The following is a 19,742-nucleotide window of genomic DNA, read 5'->3' on the forward strand; positions in this document are numbered from 1 at the left end:
TCAGTTTCCTCATCTGTAAAATGGAAATTAATAATACTTTTCCTATTTACCTCCACCTAGGTGAGAAAAAATATGAGTTGCTATTTATCATCCCATCCTCTAGAATAGACCTGAAGTCTGCCCCCTTATTATCCAGTGCTCTGGAAATTCCTCTTTTTCTTTGAATGAACTACATCACAATTCCAACTCAGATTTTCAGATTTATTATTGTATTCTCTCATGTGCTACTTCCAGCTTCGCCTTGAAGATAAAGTTTTAATTTAGTTGTATTTGTGACTCCTTTTGTCTGATAGCAGAGAATCTCAGAATTGGAAGTAAAGTTACTGGAGTGGAGGGGTTGGAGGAAGGGAGAGAAAAGTATGTTTTAATATAGTATGTCTAGGGAATCATCTCTTAATGCAAAGCAAAATCTTGGACTAGTTTTATATCTTCTTGTTCATAGGTATGGCCATTACCACCCTGAGACTTTGCCCCTTATAGCAAGATGGCCTGTAACACCCTTGGAAGGTCTTTGTCTTCTCCAGTTACTCTAATTTTCATGCTCTCATGAAATCATTCCTGGAATCCCAGTAGAACAGAATTCCTGCATATTGCTCTTATGGCCAAAGAGCCCCTTTCTAAAAGCTTTGTCTTTATATATTGTATCTGTTTTCAACTCCAAAGAGGCAGACAGAAAAAGATAGAAGGTCAGATTTGATTAACAGATACCTTCATCTTAAACAAGATTCTGAGGTCTTCTCTGGTCATAGGGCTGTGATACAAAGGGGACAGGAGAGAATTGTAAGGCAATCTTTGCAGAATGCTGCTATTTGTACCATTATACCACTGCTACCTTTTAAAAGGCATCAACATTGTGGTCCCTAAACCATGATTTATAACCCAGGTCCTCCAAACTGAGCTGGTCAGAGTCATTCAAGTCTCTTCTGTTGAGCAGGAAAATTCTGACTCGGGTCCATTGAATACAAACCCCTACCTGAGTCCCATGTCATTCCAGGCATGGAGCCAACCAGCCTAATGATAGATGATACCCAATATAGTTGCCACCAGGCTGCTTTATTTATCATATGCCGGACTGTCAGAGAAACCACATCCTGTAGAACACAACCTGTTTTTTAAGTTTTCATTTTAATGTAACCCTAACCCTCACCATTTAGGGTCTTAATAATTTGTTTCCTTCAGAAACTTGAGACAAGACAAGGTTCATAAGCAGAGGCTATAAGGGAATGCCCTCTCTTATTTAGCATGGAAAGAGGATTTCTAGGAAGTGATGTTTTCATATATAGTTCCCAGCATAAAAGATACCTTCCAGTAGAAAGGTTCTAATGAATGAACTGTTTCGGATTTACACTTTAAACTATTTTATCATTGCCTCTTTTTGCTTTCTTAAAATGTAAAAATTAGCTTCATAAATTCTGCCCTAATGTGCTCATTGTATACCTTTTTTCCCTTTGTATAGGAAGGCAGAGATGTCAATGCTCCCCTCCTTAACAGAGGAAGCAATGGATTAGCTGCTGGGGGTGACAGATTCAAACCTGTGGTACCTTGGCCCCATGTGGAAGGGGTAGAAGTGGACTTGGAGTCTATTAGAAGAAAAAACAAAGCCAAAAACGAGCAGGAGCATCAAGTTGGGGGTATCAACCAACAAAATGCCCTCCAGAGACAATATCTCACTTTTAAGCCTCAGACACTTATCTACCATGATCCTGTGCTCCGCCCAGGAATCATTGGTAATTTTGAACCCAAAGAACCTGAACCTCATGGTGTTCTTGGTGGCCCTGGAGAGGAAGCAAAGCCATATGTTTTGGGACCAGACTACAAAGAGTCCATTCATGCCAGCATTAAAGAGTTTGGATTTAACATGGTGGCAAGTGATATGATCTCACTAGACCGCAGCATCAATGACTTGCGACAAGAAGAGTAAGCAGATGTCCTCTTACTGTTCTGATGGGGGTGGTTTGGTTTGGGATTTGCAAAGTCATAGATAAGGGGAAGATATTTATTTATTTCTTTTAAAAGGACTAACTGAGCCCGGTAGTTCAAAATGGTGATTTGTAGGAGATGGGGTAAGCAAGCAGAGTTGTGCTTTATAATTTTTAGATTCCTAATTGAGGGTTCAGGTAAGATTTCTAGTTACATATATTTTCCCTAATTAGAGACAAGTTTATTTACATTAACTTTTTCAGTACTATGTTCACTGATCTTTTCAATAGTGGGATTTTTTTTTTTAATCTTCTTTCTCTCGGTAATCTCTCTTCCAGCATCTGCTGTCTTGTGCTTTGAAAAAACAACAGCAACAACAACCAAAAAACCCCCAGAACTTGTTCTAGTCATTTCCCTCCATGATCTGTGGTCTTTCTGGTTTCCTTTTATAGATGTTTACAATTTTGCCATCTGTTTATCTGTATTCTTCCCCTTTTTCTCCAGTTTCATTTATTGGACTCATTAGAACTCTCAGTTCAACTGGATACAGCCTTATTCTTGCCTCTTTTGATGAATGGCTTAGTAGTAAAAAGTCTGACATACTTCAGTTCTAAATACCTTGCTCTATGAGAAGTCCCCTTACCCTTTCATCTACCTATTTATTATATGAACATGGATAAGACATTTCACCTTTTTACCCCCTCAGTTTCCTTATCATAAAAAGAGTTCAGCTATATTTGTATTACCTATATCCTGTCTATTGTGGAGAATCAAAGGCATTGATGCCTATGAAAGTATTTCATGACAGCAGAGGACTGTGTCCATGTAAGCTCTATGAGCACTCCTTGCCCTCCTCTCAAAGGATGGTGTTGACCTTGCCCTACAAGTCTAATTTATAGTATTACAGAATTTCAAAGTATAGAATATATAATACTAATGATTTGATGTGAGGTCACAGCCTGCCTCAGACTCTCACTAGCCATGTAACCATATTGCCTATTTAACCTTTCTAAGTATCTAATCCCCTCATTTTACAGGTGGTTTTATATGTAAAATGAAGGGGTTTAGACTAAATGACATCTGAGGTCCTTCCAAATTCTAAAACTATGATCCTGTGATTTTCCACAATTTTCCCATTTTAAAATCAGAAAAATAAAAAATTCGATTACTTTTAACATTTGATGTCATTATCCAGTTTGTTCTCCCTGTTATCAATTAAGAGGAAATCAGAATAGCAGTTCCCTAATAAGTAAAAGAAATGGTCAGACTTGTATATCTTCTGTTAAAACATATTGATGTATGAGAACCTGTCCCATGAGTACCTTAACATTCTTCTTTACCTACACTGTCTATCTCCCAGCAGCCTTTTTTGGAATCTGGATTCTTACCAGAACTTGCTTCGGGGAAACCCTTGGGGAAAGGGCAGATTTTTTTCCCCTTGTCAACACGGAGATTATTTAGAGAGAACAGGTTTAAAACCAGCATAGTGGCTGCCCTACATTGTTCCTAAATCACAATGAGAAAGATCATAAGCACATGCTTTTAAAAATAAACATTCAGAAAGAAGACAATCAGCTCTTTCAGACTGAGAATTGGCAGGATCCTGTGCACTTTAGCCACTCTCCCAGACCATGCAATCTGCACATTTAACTTAGTGAGTGTCCATCACCTTTTCCCCAAACACTCCCCAAGGACAGAAGAGCAGGGTATGCAGACCATCAGTCACCCACAGGCCTGGCCAGCCCTGCCTTGAGAAGGTGAGCCTTTTTCACCTTTGCAGCTCACCACCGTTAGAGCAGGAGCCAACCAACCATAGGATCTGAATGCCAAGTTTTGGGTTGCTTTCCCAGCTGTGGCTTCTGACACCGGAGCTTGTTTGTTACCGTGGTTTTGCTCTTGTCTTTTCAGACCAGTATCTGCACACTCAAAACCCAGCACAGAACTGCCCAGCTGCTCACTTGACTCATACTTATGTACATTGCGGTTGTGAATTACACTCCCTGAGTAATTTACTGGCTGTTGATTGCTTATTAAAAGGATTGAATGACTGTTTTTGGAGGGAGCTGTGTCTAGGGTTTTTTTTTTTTTTTTCCCTTAGTGGGCTGAGCCAAAAATGACTTCACCTACCTTACTATTTTCTGCAAAAAATCATGCATTTGCTTCTTGTGTATTTAGAATTTTAGGGTTCTCCCTTCCCCTATTATTGTACTGTGAATGGATGCTTTAGAAACAGATTTTCTTTGCATCTTTCTCCTAAAAAGTAACAAAATTCAAGGTATATAATCTGAAGTTTTTGTTTTGAATTTTTTAAAAGATGAAATAGTTATGACTTCCTCAGTGAATTAAATATTTAACTTTTTCTGCTACCTCGCTTGCATTTATAAAATAAGACAGTAAGTTGTAGAATATCACTGCTTCATATCTTTGGAGCTCAAAAGGATCTTGGAGGATTTGAAAGAACTTTGAAAAAAATCAAGTATTACATAAATCATAGATCATAGTTGTAGAACAAGAAAGCATTGTAGAAGCCATCTATCCAATCCTTCATTTAGAGGTTAAAAAACTGAGCCTTGGTCATTAAGTGACTTGGTCATGGTCAATTAGCTAATAAGTATTTGAGGCTAATTATGATAAACACATAGCACTTTAAAGTTTGCAAAGCACATTACAAATGTCCTATTTTGTTCTTATAAAAACCTAGAATAGTAGGGTGCTAACTCAATTTTATAGATTAGGAAACTGAGGCTGGTAGGTCAACTGATTTGTCTAGGGGCACATAGTTAATAAGTGTCTGAGGTCAAATGTGAATCAGATCCTTCTGACTTAAAAAAGTTCATTTTCCACTATGCCACATATATACCTATTATTCACTGATGGCTTAGTTCAGATTGTCAGTTGGGCTGTTTGTTTTTAAAGAATGCCCGTCTTCCAACACAAATGATTTTTTTTTTTTTTAGCTCTGCTTGATTCCACAATAAATTCTAATCCTATTTATTTTAGTTTAGTGACAAACTGAATTGTTAAGACTTCCTCTCCCACCCATTTCTATTTTAACAAAGAAATACTTCATCTATATTAAAATATTTGAAATCCAGTTAATCCAGTTGGTGAAACTGTGATTGTTTCTTCAATTAAAATGGGTTTAAAGTCAAATCCTAACTACTGTTCGTGGATCAAGATTAGAGATTTCAGACTGAGTTGGTTGTTACTTTTAGAGGGATATGGGAATGATTCTATGAGAGAGCTAAACGAAGTTAATTTTAAATAACTTCTAACAAAAGTTACCAGATACATTTGGATGTATTTTGAATAAGATAACATTTATAAAACATTTGATACAGTACCTGCTATAGTAGGTACTTAATAAATGCTCATTCCCTTCCTTCCTGCAAGATTGTTTCATATTTCAGTGTTTTGATTGCAACTGATCCCATATCTTATATTTGAATCTAGTTTGACATTTACCATTAACATGTCATCCCTACCTTCCCCTGCAAACCTGCAATATGCCCCAGGCCTTCTACAATAAAATTTGCCAGTTCCAATCCCCAAGAAGCACTTAAAAAATAGTTTCATATGACTTGTGGTAGGCATGCTATTGGTTTTCTTTCCCAGAAAATGTCACTCTGTAGCTAACTTCAGCCTGAAATATGTTGCTATAAACACAATTTTTGAATATGTATAAAGAATTTCCAAACTAATTTGAAGTGAAGTAAATTCTCATACCCAGTATTTCCCTCTTCTTTCCTGTCCACCCACAGTGAAAACAACTTTGCATTTGTAGTCAGAGTTGAGAATCTCATCTCTGTCATTTAAAAGCTGTATGACCTAGGCAAGTCATTTAGCCTGTTCTAGACTCAGTTCCCTCTTCTGTAAAGTGAAGGGGCTATAATAGATGGCCTCTGAAGTTCCTTCTGGTGCCCAAATTTGGGATCCCTTTTTCAGTGAGTTCCCTCTACTCCATTTATTCAGAGTCAACAGCCACAGTTACCGAAAGACCAGAGTTAGTTTGTGCACTTATATGTATATGCATGTGTGTATACACCTCATACTGCTACCTTTGTTGATAGTTTTCAATAGTTTCAGAGTGTCTGACTCTTTGTGACCCTATTTGAGGTTTTCTTGACAAAGATACTGGAGTAGTTTGCCATTTCCTTTTCCAGCTCACTTTTTACAGATGAGGATACTGAGGCACCTGCCCAGGGTCACCCAGTCAAGAAGATATGAGTGCAAATGCAGCCTTAGATACTTACACCCAGCTAATAAGTGTCTAAGGCCACATTTGAAGTCAAATCTTCTTGACTTCTTGACTTCAAGCCTGGCATTCTCTCTCTTTGCAACCTAGCTAATACTTAATTTTCTATGATTACTTTTGCATAATTGTTGCTATATGATATGTGTATGTGCGTGCGTGTGTGTGTGTGTGTGTGTGTGTGTGTGTGTGTGTGTTATATGTGTGTCTCAAATTACTGCATTTAATTTTCTCTACTCTAGTAGCAGGACTGGTTTTTATTTTAAGTCTCTGACTCATTATTAGGAGCTTTATTCATCTAAAGTGGACATGATCTCTGGCTCATCCCAAGGTTTCCTTATTCATACCCATTGTGAAGTTAGGGAGAAGAAATCTGAGCTGACCTCCACAGAGGTCTCTGTGCTTTATCATAATCACTTCCTAGGAGCTCAGTTTTGAGAATCATGAAATATTGCCACATAGCAGGGAGTTCATAGGCTTAGAGCTTTAAAGCTGGAAGAGAACCTTTATAGATCATCTTGCCCAAGGATTCTTAATCTGAGCTCCATAAACTTGTTTAAAAAAAATTGATAGCTGTGTTGAAAATAGGTGATTCCTTTTGTAATCCTAAGCATTTTATTTTATGCATTTAAAATATATATTTTGAAATCCATTCCAGAGGCTCTACCAGATTGCTCTGGTAGAGGTCCATAACACACACACACACACAAAAGGCTAAGAATCTATGCTCTAGGGAACCTTAATTTTTCAGTTGAAAAACATAAAGTTAAGTTATAATTTGAAATTAAGGAGAATAAGAAAAGTTAACATAATAATTTGCCTGAGGTATCACATGAAGTCAAAATCACTGAGGCAAGATTCAATCCAGGTCTTCTGACTCTATTGGACCATAAGATGCAAAGATTTTCTCTACTTTAAGTGGAATAATTTGCCTCACTGCTAGTTCTTTATTTAGTAAATTTTCTCACATTTTAAACAAAGTTGATATAAGTAATCTCATTTGTTTTTAAAAGTATTAGAACAAGGAGAAAAAAAGGGCCTAGAGTAAAAGACTCATCCCTGATCATTTTGGGAGAAATGTAGGATTTGGGCTGCTTCTGGGACAATGTTGAATGTTCTGTACTGAGACACATACAAACTGATTCTCTTTCCAAAAGGTCTATATTGCTTCCCCCAACCCTGGACAAGGAAAACAAGAAAAAGAAGTAAAATGGAGGAGAGAAGAAATCAGAGAGCTAGCCCGTTATAGCACCTACCACCCCTTTCCTTCATATGTATTTCTGGGGATCACGGAGTGCCAGAGTGGGTGAGGGATCAAGGAGCCCTTGACCACTGCAATACATAAGATTACCAAGAAAACCACATATTTTCAATACACCTACTCATCATCCAGTCTCAGATAGCAGTAGTGTGATCTTGGGCAAGTCATTTAATCTCAGCTCCTCCACTGGAAAATGAACTGGAGAAAGAAATAGCAAACTACCTCTCTGCCAAGAAAACCCAAATGGATTCAGACATAACTGAACCACAATAAGCACCATAGATGTACATACTTGACTTCTTTTCACTCTCCATTATCATAATATAGTCAAGAAACAGAGCTGTGAATTTAGCCCTTTCTACTCCATCTATCCTAGAGTTAACAGTCATAATTTTCCAAGAGAAAATGAAAGATGACTCTTTACTGAACCTTTCCTTTAGACCTAGCATGATCTTAGGTACCTTGAAATCTTTAGCCACTGCTAAACTAGTTAGTCCTTTTGCCCTATCCTATCAGAATATTGTAATTATATCATATCAGAATATTGTTCCTCTCTCCTAGTGGGGACAGAAGAACAGGGTTATCACAGATGAGGAAGGGATAAATCCAAAGAACAATCTTTTAGAGTCGGTAAAAAGGTCTAGAATCCATCAGTCAGCAAACATTAATTATCTACTGTGTGCTAAGTTTTGATAACAATAACAATTGTGTCAATAGAATGAAATAGTCTTTGACTTTAAAAGCTGATTTCTGATGGGGAAACAATATGTATGTCTGTGGGTATGTAGATAAAACAAATGCAAGATAATTATGGGCTGAGGTCATATCAAACAGGGGATCATTCATGTAGTAAATGGGACTGGAGCTGTGTCTTCAGGGAAGCCAGGAATTCTCAGGCAGAAGTAACTCAGGAAATGGAGAGTCTGTATGAATTACAGTAGGAAGGCCAGACTGACTGGACCATAGAGTGTTTGTAAAATAATATGGTATAATGAGGCTAAAAAGTGGTTGGGGCCATATGGAGAAGAGCTTTCAATGCAAAAGAGAAGGGCTTTTGTTTGACCCAAGAAATAATATAGAACCCCTGGAGACTAAGGCGCTGAGTGATAGGGTCATCTCTATGCTATATAGGAAGACCAGACAGAGGAATGAAGTAGAAAACCTAGGCTCTTTCATTTTAAATATGGCCGACTCAAGCTGAAACTAATCCAAAGCCTTCAGTGAGCCCTCTGTGCTTGTGCTAAGAAGGAGCTGTCCAAGAGTCAGGGTGACATTTGAAAGCCAAGCAAGTTATCTGCTTAGATCAAACATTTTCTTAGGTAGAAAGACAGAAATACAAATATTTGCTTATACAGCCTCTTGAATACCCTTGTGAATAAGTTCCTTATCTCTTGCTGATCAGTGTAAACGGGAGATTGACCATGAGTCTAACGGGGTGTAAAAAAAAGTTGGATCTTGGTGAGTTCTGAGGTGGTCGGGGTGACTGTGATCTCAAAAAGTGACATCACTGGAAACTGATGTGAAGGCCATAGCTGGACCTTGAAGGTTGTCTAGACTAACTGCTTTGTTTTATAAATGAAGAAACTAAGGGCCAGAGAAGTTACATAATCTGTCTAGGGTTCACGGGACCATCAATTTGAAGCCTGAAGGACCAGGAAAGGCCATCCTATCCAGTGCTTCTTTTTTAAATGTGAAGAAACCGAGAAACAGAGAGTCACTCAGTAAGTCGAGCCTGAACTGAGTTCTGCGACTTCATATCTGTTTCTCTTTCCTTCCAGTATAATTCACTGTTTAATGACCCTTCCTAGTAATTCCACTTAGCATATCACTGGCAACCAGATTTTTTTCCCTCCTCTTTCAGGTCCAAGGGGAGAACCTGAGCACTGTAATATAGCCACTGTGTGGGTGGATGATCACATTTCTTATAATCCTGTGAGAGACACCAAAGTCAAAAAACTTATTTTAATTTGAATGCCGCCTTTTTAATCAAAAAGAAAATATGCAAGCAATTCTGCTGAGGTTCCAGTTAAGCAGATCAGGGCATCCGGGAAAAGTACCGAAGAGAAGGATTAGAAACCTGAAGTTACAAGTTTCTAAAAACCCTAGAGGTGAAAAAACTGTCATTTCCAAGGAAATAGTTGTAAAGTCTTTGCTAAAAGAGAATGCAAATTACCCTCCTGACTCATTTTCTGTGAGGCATGAGCTCCCTCCAGAGCCTGAAAAAATCAGAAGTACACACTTCCTGCCGTGGCTCCCCATTCAAATATAAATACAAGAAGACACTTAATACTGAATCTCTTCTCTGGAGAGAGTGAGGGAACATGAGTACTCCCAAGTCTCAAGGCTCTCTCCTAAAGAGTCCTGAGCAAATTGATGTAAATCAAAATTGCTCAATCAAATCACATCAGGTACTTTAAACAAAAGTTTCAATGCAAAGCAACAGATGGATTGTTTGTTTTGGGGGGGGAGTTGGTTATTTTTATTTATTTTTTTTTTTTGATGAAACCACATATCCAACTAAATTTAAGACTTGAAAACCTTTATGGAGTCTCATAGTCTCCTATGAAATATTGAAATGTTGAATGCATTTAAGGATAAGGAAAGCCTGCAATTATCTTTCATTTTTCTAAATCTAAAGGGAAGTGTGTCATAATGGACAAAGTTATTCTCAAAAGATAAGATCCAGGCTCAAGTTCCACCTTTGACATATAGTAATAGTGTGGTAAATTAAACGACTTCTAGTGCTTCCAAGCAAGTCTAAGACTTTGTAACAGATAAGTTTCTTTTGTTTTTTAATAACAGCCATTTATAGGGGCAGCTAAGTAGTACAGTAAATAGAGCACCAGCCTTGAAGTCAGGAAGACTTGAGTTCAAATGTGATCTCAGACACTTAACACTTCCTGCCTGTGTGACCCTGGGCAAGTCACTTAACCCCAATTACTTCAGGGAAAAAAAAATAATAATAGCCATTTATTTTCAAAATATTTTCAAAGATAGTTTTCAACATTCACCCTTGCAAAACCTTGTGTTCCAATTTTTTTCCCTCTCTTCTCCCCACTCCCTCCCCTAGACAGCATATGTTATCCATATCCATATATATGGATATATATAACACATATATATCCAGTATATGTTAAACATGTACAGTTCTTCTATACATATTTCCACAATTATCATGCTGCACAAGAAAATCAGATAAAAAGTGGGGGGAGAGCAAGCAAAAGCAACAAAGATACTATGTTTTGATCCACATTCAGTCCCCACAGTCCTCTCTGGATGGGGATGCTCTCTCCATCATCAGTCTATTGGAATTGACCTAAATCACCTCACTGTTGAAAAGAGTCACTCACATCCATCAGAATTGATCAGCATACATACAATCTTGCTGTTGCTATATACAATATCCTCTTGGTTCTACTCCTTTCACTTAGCATCAGCTCATGTAAATCTCTCCAGGCCATTCTGAAATCACCAGATAAATTTCTAATCTTCATTGATGAAAGGTGTTTCCATACCTGGAGTTCCCACTCACTAATGAAATCATTGTTCAGATGAAAACAAAGACTAAAAGAAATCCAAATGAACCCTATTTTTGCATATGTGTCATTTCAATAAATCCCCAATTAAAAATTCTAAAGTAGTAGTATGAGAAGTTTCAAACTGTTTCAGTTATATGAACTATAGTACTGTCATTATAAGTATGTACAATGTTTGCTCTTTTATGAGAACTGGGAGTTATAAGATGAGGGGGACTGTTTCTGTCCGAAAGTAGCTTACATTTTTAAAAATTATATTTACTAAAACTTTTTAATTTTCAAAAGATAAGCTTGTGTTCTAATTTTTACCTCCCCTTCTCCCCATTCCCTCCCCTAGATAGCAAGTAATCAGATATATATTAAACATGGTAAAATATGTTAAATCCACTATGTGCATACATATTTACACAATTATCTTGAGTAGCTTACAGTCTAATAGGGGAAGGCAAGCTAAAAGGAAGCTAAAAAATAGGAGATATTCCCAGGGTAGAAAAAGAAATCTGAAGAGATAGGGGTGTGTGTGTGTGTGTGTGTGTGTGTGTGCGTGTGTGCGTGTGTGTGCCCATGCCCATTGGAAAGGAGAGGTCTAGCTAATTCTTTTATTCTTTAGCTAGAGAAGCAGGGAAGAGGGATAGATGTTGAGCTCTAGTTTTAACCTGACTGAATTTTGCCCTAGGTCAGGGAAGAATAAAGGAGTGAACATAGCAGGATTGGGCAGGCACTTTACTTAGAATGGAGGTTCTAGAGAAGAACTGGTCAATCAGAAGAAGGGACCACAGGACCATTTAACTTTCTAGGCTGAGAAGACTGCTAACCTATGATGATGAAAAAAATTGGGGGAAGGATATTCTAGAGAGGAGTGAAGGACTAAAGACAGTTAGCCTGAACATTTTCTTTAAAAATGGAGATTATGGGAGCAACAGCTTCTTATTTTTTAACTTCAGCAAAAATATAAGCATTTCAGGAATGTGTTGAGACTCATTTAGGCAAGATGATTTACAGACTATGTTCTATGTATAAAGGACTTTCATTAGCCTCAAAAATCCCTGTAGAAACATAGAAATGGAGCTCTTAGAAGGGACAGAAAGGAGTTCTTATAAAACCTTAAGTTTTTAACATGCACTTTTAAATTTTACATATATATAGATATATGTATATATATATAATATTTAAAAATAATTGGGGTTCTTTGTATGCATTTAAAAACACTTTGAGAAGTTGATGGATTTCACAAAAGGCGATAGATCATTGTCCTTTCCCCATTTAAATTAATAGTTCTGTAAGGGACTATCCCAAGATCAGCCTGAGTGAAAAGAGCAAATTGCCAGGGCATATCCACTAAAGACAAAATATTAAGACCTGGAGAATTTTCCATCCATGATTATATTTTTGCTAATTGGTGACCAGAAAAAAGTAGAAGACAGCAGACATAATGGAATAAATCCAGGAATTACTTATTAAATAAGTGTCCAATAATCATAGGAGCTGTTGATATATTTAATTTTAACTGTAAATGAATAGAAATACAGGGTGTCAAGAGTCCCATTGTTGAAAAGGATCAGGAATTGGAGAAGACATTTTCAGTTCTGGCCCACAAATAAGTATACATAACACTGAAGAGTGATGGGGCAACTAAAGATGATGCAGTAGTGGGAGTTACAAGACTGGGGGAAATGGGAGTAGGATCTATAAATGGAGGTTGTCCGCAAAAGATGGAAAACCAGACTATGGTATGGCAGAAACATCAACTGTTTATATTTTGGTATATCCATATCAGTCCTGTACTTTTGCAGTGGGAGTGATCGTGCGAAACTGTTTAGTCTCTCTACCCCATTTGATTTCTCTGTCAAACCACTAGAGGTTGCTATGAGACATAATCTCAAATTACAAGCCACAAAAACTGACCGTGTTTAATGTGACTCATCTGTTTTCAGGTGCCCTTTTAGAGAGTTTTTTTTAAACATCCTCAGTACCTTGCCTGACACATTGTAGGTGCTCAACAAATGCTTGTTGAGTTATTGATAAAAGAACTGGAGATTTATACAGATATATTCAATTTACTAGCTATGGCCCAAGAATTAATAACAATTTGAAAATGTTACAGTATTTTTATCCTAACTATTCAATTCAGTCCCACTTAAGGTTAAATTAAAACAGGTAACAAGATTTTATAGACTATTGGGAATAAATACTACTTCCTGAATCTTCACATTGATCAAGGACAGTTAGGTGAAATTGTTTTTTTTTTTTTTCTAGAGTTGTTACTAGACTGGGATGAGTGGTGCTTTGTCTTAGGACATTCAAATTTAGAATATACTGAGAGAAATTATTTTCTTTGAAAGGTAGAAATAACTGATCTTAGCAAGAATAATTAAAATGAGAAGCTGACAGATGCTAACTTTCTACCCTGCTATCCTCCAGACTAGCCCTCTTTCTTTTATGTATAGAAGTTGCTGTCCCACAACCTTCTGGTAAGATAAAAGGCATGTCTCCTAGGTCTCCTGCTTGCGAGAGACCAAGTCCTAAGATTTATTCATCTCCCTCAGGGACTTATGTTCCAATATTTCTATTCTTAATAGCCTCACTAATCCCCCATTTTCCTGGTCCCAGGCACCACCATGACAATTAACACTTTGATTTTTATCAAAATTTTAAAGGCTTGTTATATTGGCAACTCTTCCAAGAAATATCATGAGAAAGACAATAAAAATACTTATGTCATGTAGAATTCTATTTCTCTTTCAAATTACATAATTGGACCTGCTCAAATCTCATTAATTAATCAAAAGAATTTAAGAAACCACTTCTATCTTGGACAAAACTAAGGATATATTCTAGTGACTAGAACCTAGAATAGCTGTACCAGCTTAATTATGCCTCCTCACAACATATATAAAATGTGGTGAAAACTAATAGTACACATTTATATAATACTTTACAATTTAGAAAATTCTTTTTTTACCTTGTGATATAGAGATGTTTCGTCCCCATTTTATTGATAAAAGAAAACTGACACATAGAACAGCTATAACTGGGAGTCAATCATATAAGATAGATAGTAAGTGTCAGAGCTGGGATTAAAGCTTAGCTATTTTTGACTCCAAATCAAATGTTCTTACACTATATGAGACTGCTTCTCTTATAAGATGAAAGTGACTCTGGGCAAGTCACTTAACCATAGTTTGCTTCCATTTTCTCAGCTACAAAATGGGGTTATAAAATAGCACTTACCTATTTGTAAAAAAGACCATTGCACAGTGTCTCATATATAATAAGTGCTATATAAATGTTCCCCTTTCCTCTATATTTTTATATATACCATGAAACTGATGGAATGCCTAATCCTAGAGTCTATAATTTGTTTTTATTATCTTTTATTGTTGGTGAGTTTAATCAAAATAACAAAAAGAAGCATTTATTAAATATCTATTGTGTATCTAAATATCTATAGATAAATATATCTATAATAGATACATTAAATATCTAATCGCACTTCTAAGTACAATTTTTAAAAATCCTTAAGGAACTTAAATTTAATTGGAGAAATGTAATGCAAGGTAAAGTGTGATAGAGACAAATAAGATATTCAGATTAAGTGTCCTCAGAAGATCTGAGGAGGGAGAGAATACTTTTATCAGATTTCACAGAGGAGGAGGCAACCAAGTTGGATATTAAAGGGAGAGGAGGATTCTGAAGGAGGATTCCTAGCCATGGGAGATGGCCTATGTGATTCATGAAGCTTAATCCCATCGTCAAGCTTGATGTAAGAGGAAAAAAACTTAACAATTATTGTCCAAAAATGGAACGGGTTGTGACTTCCCCATCATCAAATGGAGACTGTGCAACAACTTGCCACAGATGTAGGAAGGTTCTTGTACTAAATAACCTGAATCTTCCTTTCAGCTCTAATTTTTTTTTTTTTTTATTATATTTCTCTGTAGACAACCAGGGGTCTGTTTCATTGATGTCTTATTCTCAGGGATAAAGGAAAGAAAAGACAGGATTAGGGATAACAATATTCTGTCAATTCCTGGGAGAAGGAAGCATGAAAAGTTTGAATATAGATAACATGACAAACTTTTCTCTTAACAATTTCCCCAAGTCAGGATACCTAGACAATTTGTGAGAGATGTGGAAGGTCATATATGTTAAATGTACTTTCTATTTCATAGACATAGAGGAGGTTAACTGTGGTTTAATGGATAGAGAGTGGACCTCTGAGCCAGGAAAACCTGGGTTCAAGGCCTATTTCTGCCCAAAAATGACACTGGTCAAGTCACTTAGCATCTCCATAAGTTCTCTAAAACAGTTTTCTAAGACTCTTAAAGTTGCCTACATTGTCAAAGAGAATTCCTTATCTGGAAGTTCCCTATATCTAGTAAAGTCACCACTTTAATATTTTTCCCTTTATTGGGTTGTGGAATTTTTTTTTTGGCAAAATTCACTTATACATTTTAATTGTTAAGAGTAATACCCATATCTTCTCAGTTACTGATTCACTATTATATGCATGTTGTTTAGTCATTTTTTTCTGTTTTGTCCAACTTTTCCATTTCCTTCTCTAGCTCATTTTATAGATGAGGAAACTGATGCAAAGAGAATGAAGTGATTTGCCCAAAGTCACACAAGTCTAAGGCCAGACTTGAACTTAGGAAGAAGAATCTTCCTGACTCCAGGCCTGTTGCTCCATTGCACCACCTAGCTGCCCTATTTTCTACAAAGTAGAATTTTATTTATGTCGCCTTTTTAGAAACAGAAATTATCTGTCATGAACAAAAATTCTGAGCCTTCATTTTTAGCTTCTTTTTCCCCAATGCCTATACATTGTTCATTCTTAAAAAAAATATATATATATATATATATAACAAAACACAAAAACTGAAACACGTTCACTTGACTGAATCATTTCCTCAAGATATTGCCCTTTATCTCCTCTTCCTTTGCCAAACTCCTGGGAAAATACATCCCATACTCATTGACTCCACTTCTCACCTCCTACTCCTTTCTTCAGCCCCCTATAGTCCAACTTCTGTTGTTTCCAAGGTTACCACAATTTCTTTCCTGCTAAACTCTATGGCTTTTTTCCTCACTGTTCATGTTGCTTGCCACCTGAATACTTGTCAGAGCTGTTGATCCCTCTCTTCTTTTTCTGGTTGGGCATTATCTCCGTATGATACAGATATACATATAATTGCTACCTTTCCTTCTTAATTTCCATTTCTGGATCGCCATCCAATTTCCACTTTCCATAGATATCCTCCTGGGCTTTGTCCCAGCACCTTTTTTTTTTTTTTTCTTGCCTTCATCCTCCACCTTGGTATTCTTGTCAGTTGCCATGGATTCAGTTATCACTCCTATACAGATGACTTCCGAATCTGTATATCTTATTGTAATATGAGAAACTGAATTCTCTTTCTGGAATTCCAGTCCCACTCATTCTCCCACTACTTGCTAGACTTCTCCACCCAGATGTCCCATTGGCATCTTAAAGTCATGATGTACAAAACAGAACTGATTGTCTTTTTTCCCCACCCTTCAACTTGTCACTCTTCCAAACATTTTCATTTCTGTCAAAAGGTACTATATGCAACCTTGAAGTCAACCTCAACTCTTCCTTCTCCCTAAATTCAACCAGCTGCCAAGTCACTGAGATACAAATTAAAAATGAAAATGTTTTTGCCCTCTGAGAGTCAACATGTGTGTTGCATTCTATATCATAGCATTTTGCATGTTTTTTTCTTTTCTTCAGTAGCATATCAAAGAGTAGTGGCCACTGTTCAAGTTTTTATGAACTTCAGGACTGTTTCATTAGTCTCTTCTCTCCAATCCATGCTTTGCTCAGCGCCAAAATGATAAAGTTTAAGTTTGACAATATTATTCCTTATATATCTTCTATACCTTCTTATTGTTTTTAAAATAACAATGAAAACTAGTTAGCCTCTTATTTTAATTTTTCAACAATCTGGCTCCAGCCTATTTTTTTGATTTGATACTACTGCCCCTTATTCATTCTAACTCCAGTCAAATTGTTCCCTGAACTTAAGATTCTATCCCCACATGCCTGTAATATTCTCTTTCATCCCTGTCACCTCTTAATATACTTCCTTTTTCTTAAAGTTTGCTTCAGCCCAGTTGTCTTATGAGAATACTTTTCTAATATCCTTAGTTATAGATTATCTTGTATTTACTTATTTATTGCCTTATTATGCACACAAACACATCAGTTCTCAGAGTGCAAAGATATTTTCATTTTTTAAATTTATAATTCAATGGCTAAGAATAGTGCCTTTCTATAATAGGTGCTTAGTCAGTGCTTATTGAATGAATGAATAACAGTCAACAAAACAAAAGCAAAAAATGTCAGCTCTTAGAGTGCAAAGACATTTTCATTTTTTAATTTGTATCTCAATAGCTAAGAATAGTGCCTTTCCAAAATAGGTGCTTATTTAGTGCTTGTTGAGTGAATGAATTAAAGCCAATAAGGAAACATAAAAATATTTTTTTAAATTACATCCTTAAAAAAAATTAAAATTATATCCATCATTCCTGCCTCTCATTTAACCTTCCTTATTAATTTGACTCCAGCTAGCCTCACTTCTACCAAGTGTTTCAAATAGGATAGAAATGTTTATGAATCAGGCTGAATCTGCAGTTTCCCTTTTGGGAGGCCAAGTTTCTTTTAAAGAGGCTGAATTTCTCAAGGGCTGGCCTTAAACACTATGAAACTCTTATTCATAATCTATGAAATAGAACTGAAAAAAAATTAAAAATTGAGAGTTTGAAAAGATCTCGGCTAGGATTTCTCTGACTCCCTTACTCCTTAAAATTGTCCAGCCTTTGGACAGACTGGTTTCTCTGAGCTTAGCTGAACTGCTCCTTGGATGATAAATCATTCACAAGGGGACCCATAAGTTTTTTCACCTTGATGGAACCTATCAGAGAATATGCTTTGCTGGTTATTGGTCACCTCCACAGCATAAAGAGAACCTTAGTAGAGGTTAAACTTTCCATTACTTTCTACCTTATGATACAGGATGGTAAAAGCCATCAAAGCTGATGGCATATGAGATTACTTGAAGAAACTGAGGATGGTCACTGTGGAGAAGACAAGACTTGAGTTGGGGCTAGATATTGTTTTTTTTTGTTTTTTTTTTTTTAATTATTCTGGGCTTTCCCATGATTTTTTCAGGAATTTTAGGGGCTATTACATGCGAGGACAAATTTGAACTTGTTCTGTTTAACTCCAGAAGGCAGATCTAGGAGCAATGGGTATGTTGCAGAGAGGGAAATTTACGTTTAATGTCAGGAAGACCTCAAGAAGGTGTGAATTCTTCCTGACTGGTAGTCTTCAGATAGAAACTGGACAGTCATTTGTGTAAGATGTTGTAAGGAAGATTATTGATATTGAATAAAGGTTGCACTAAATATTAACTTCTTTTCAACCGTTAAATGTTGTAAATATTAAGTCTTAATTTCCTTTTTCTTTCTCTAGCACCGCGCACAGTGTTTGTGCATCAGAATACTTAATAAATGGTGACTGAACAAAATAAATGAGTTTCATCAAAGCGATAGAACCAAAACTAAAAGCCAGCTAGTAAATAGAGTCTAATGGTTGAATTACCCAGAACAGAAAAAATCTGTTGCAATACATGGGAAAGGTGAAAGAGGAAACAGAAATGTTAAAATAACATGGCTCAAGCAAAAGTCCTTGCTCCTTTGAGGAGCTTAGCGTGAAGGAGGGTGTAACTTCCCAGGTTTGGTGACGCAGAAATCGGAGAATGCCAAAAAGAGTATATATCAGTGCCAAGGAGTCATCTGAAATCCAGGGAAGAAAACTTTACAAGACCAAAACAAAATAAACTCAATAAAAATCCTTTTTAAGCCCTAATGGACATCAAATGTGATTCCAGAGCACTATGTCTGGAGTCAGGAAAACACGAGTTTTCTATCAACCTATTTATTTATTGCCTGTTGGTCATGTCTGATTCTTCGTGATCCCATTTGGGGTTTTCTTGGCAAAGATGCTGGAATGGTCTGCCATTTTCTTTTCCACTTAGTTTTACAGATGAGGAAACTGAAGCAAACAGAGTTAAGTGACTTGTCCAGAGTCATATAGCTAAGAAGTATCTAAGGCCACATTTGAACTCAGATTTTCCAGATTCCAGGGTGAGCATTCTACTCAGTTCACCACCTACCTGCCCTATCTTTATTATTATTAATTCCAAATCTTTCCCTCTTTTCACTGCTGTGGGCATGACTTGTTTATATGCATTACCCCATTTGGTTTTCACAACAACCCCCATGAAAAATGTTACATAGGTGTATCTCCCTAACCACCCTGTGAGGTAATAAAAATATTATTTTTTAATTAAAACTTTTTATTTTCAAAATATATTCATGGATAATTTTCAGCATTCACCCTTATAAAATTTTGTGTTCTAATTTTTTCCCTCCCTTCTCCCCCACCCTCTCTCCTAGATAACAAGTGATCTTATATGTGTTAAACATGTGTAATTCTTCGGTAATAGAAGTATTATAATTTTCATTTTAAAGAAAGGAAAACTAAAGATCAGACAGCTGAAGAGTTTTGTCATATGGTCATTCAGATAATAAATTCAGAAGCATGGTTGTTTTAACTCAGGTCTTTCTTTACTCCACAGTTAATATATTTCTTCTGTACTACACCATCACTAAGACACAACGCCTGCCCTCTGGTATAGGAGTTGGTGGGGAGAAAGGGATAATGACATACTTTTAAAAAGTGCCAAGTTGA

General features: G+C 36.5%; 1 protein-coding gene across 2 annotated transcripts in view; it reads left to right on the top strand.

Annotated features, from left to right (window-relative positions):
* GALNT7 (polypeptide N-acetylgalactosaminyltransferase 7) overlaps positions 1 to 19,742 on the top strand; it is a 192,685-nt gene that overhangs the window by 99,590 nt on the left and 73,353 nt on the right. For both annotated transcript variants that reach the window (XM_031941888.1, XM_031941886.1), the window contains exon 2: positions 1,457 to 1,917. In XM_031941888.1, the coding sequence (XP_031797748.1) occupies positions 1,457 to 1,917 (461 nt within the window). The remainder of the gene's footprint in view (positions 1 to 1,456; positions 1,918 to 19,742) is intronic.

Source organism: Sarcophilus harrisii, chromosome 6 (genome assembly GCF_902635505.1).
Source record: "Sarcophilus harrisii chromosome 6, mSarHar1.11, whole genome shotgun sequence".
Lineage (NCBI taxonomy): Eukaryota > Metazoa > Chordata > Mammalia > Dasyuromorphia > Dasyuridae > Sarcophilus > Sarcophilus harrisii.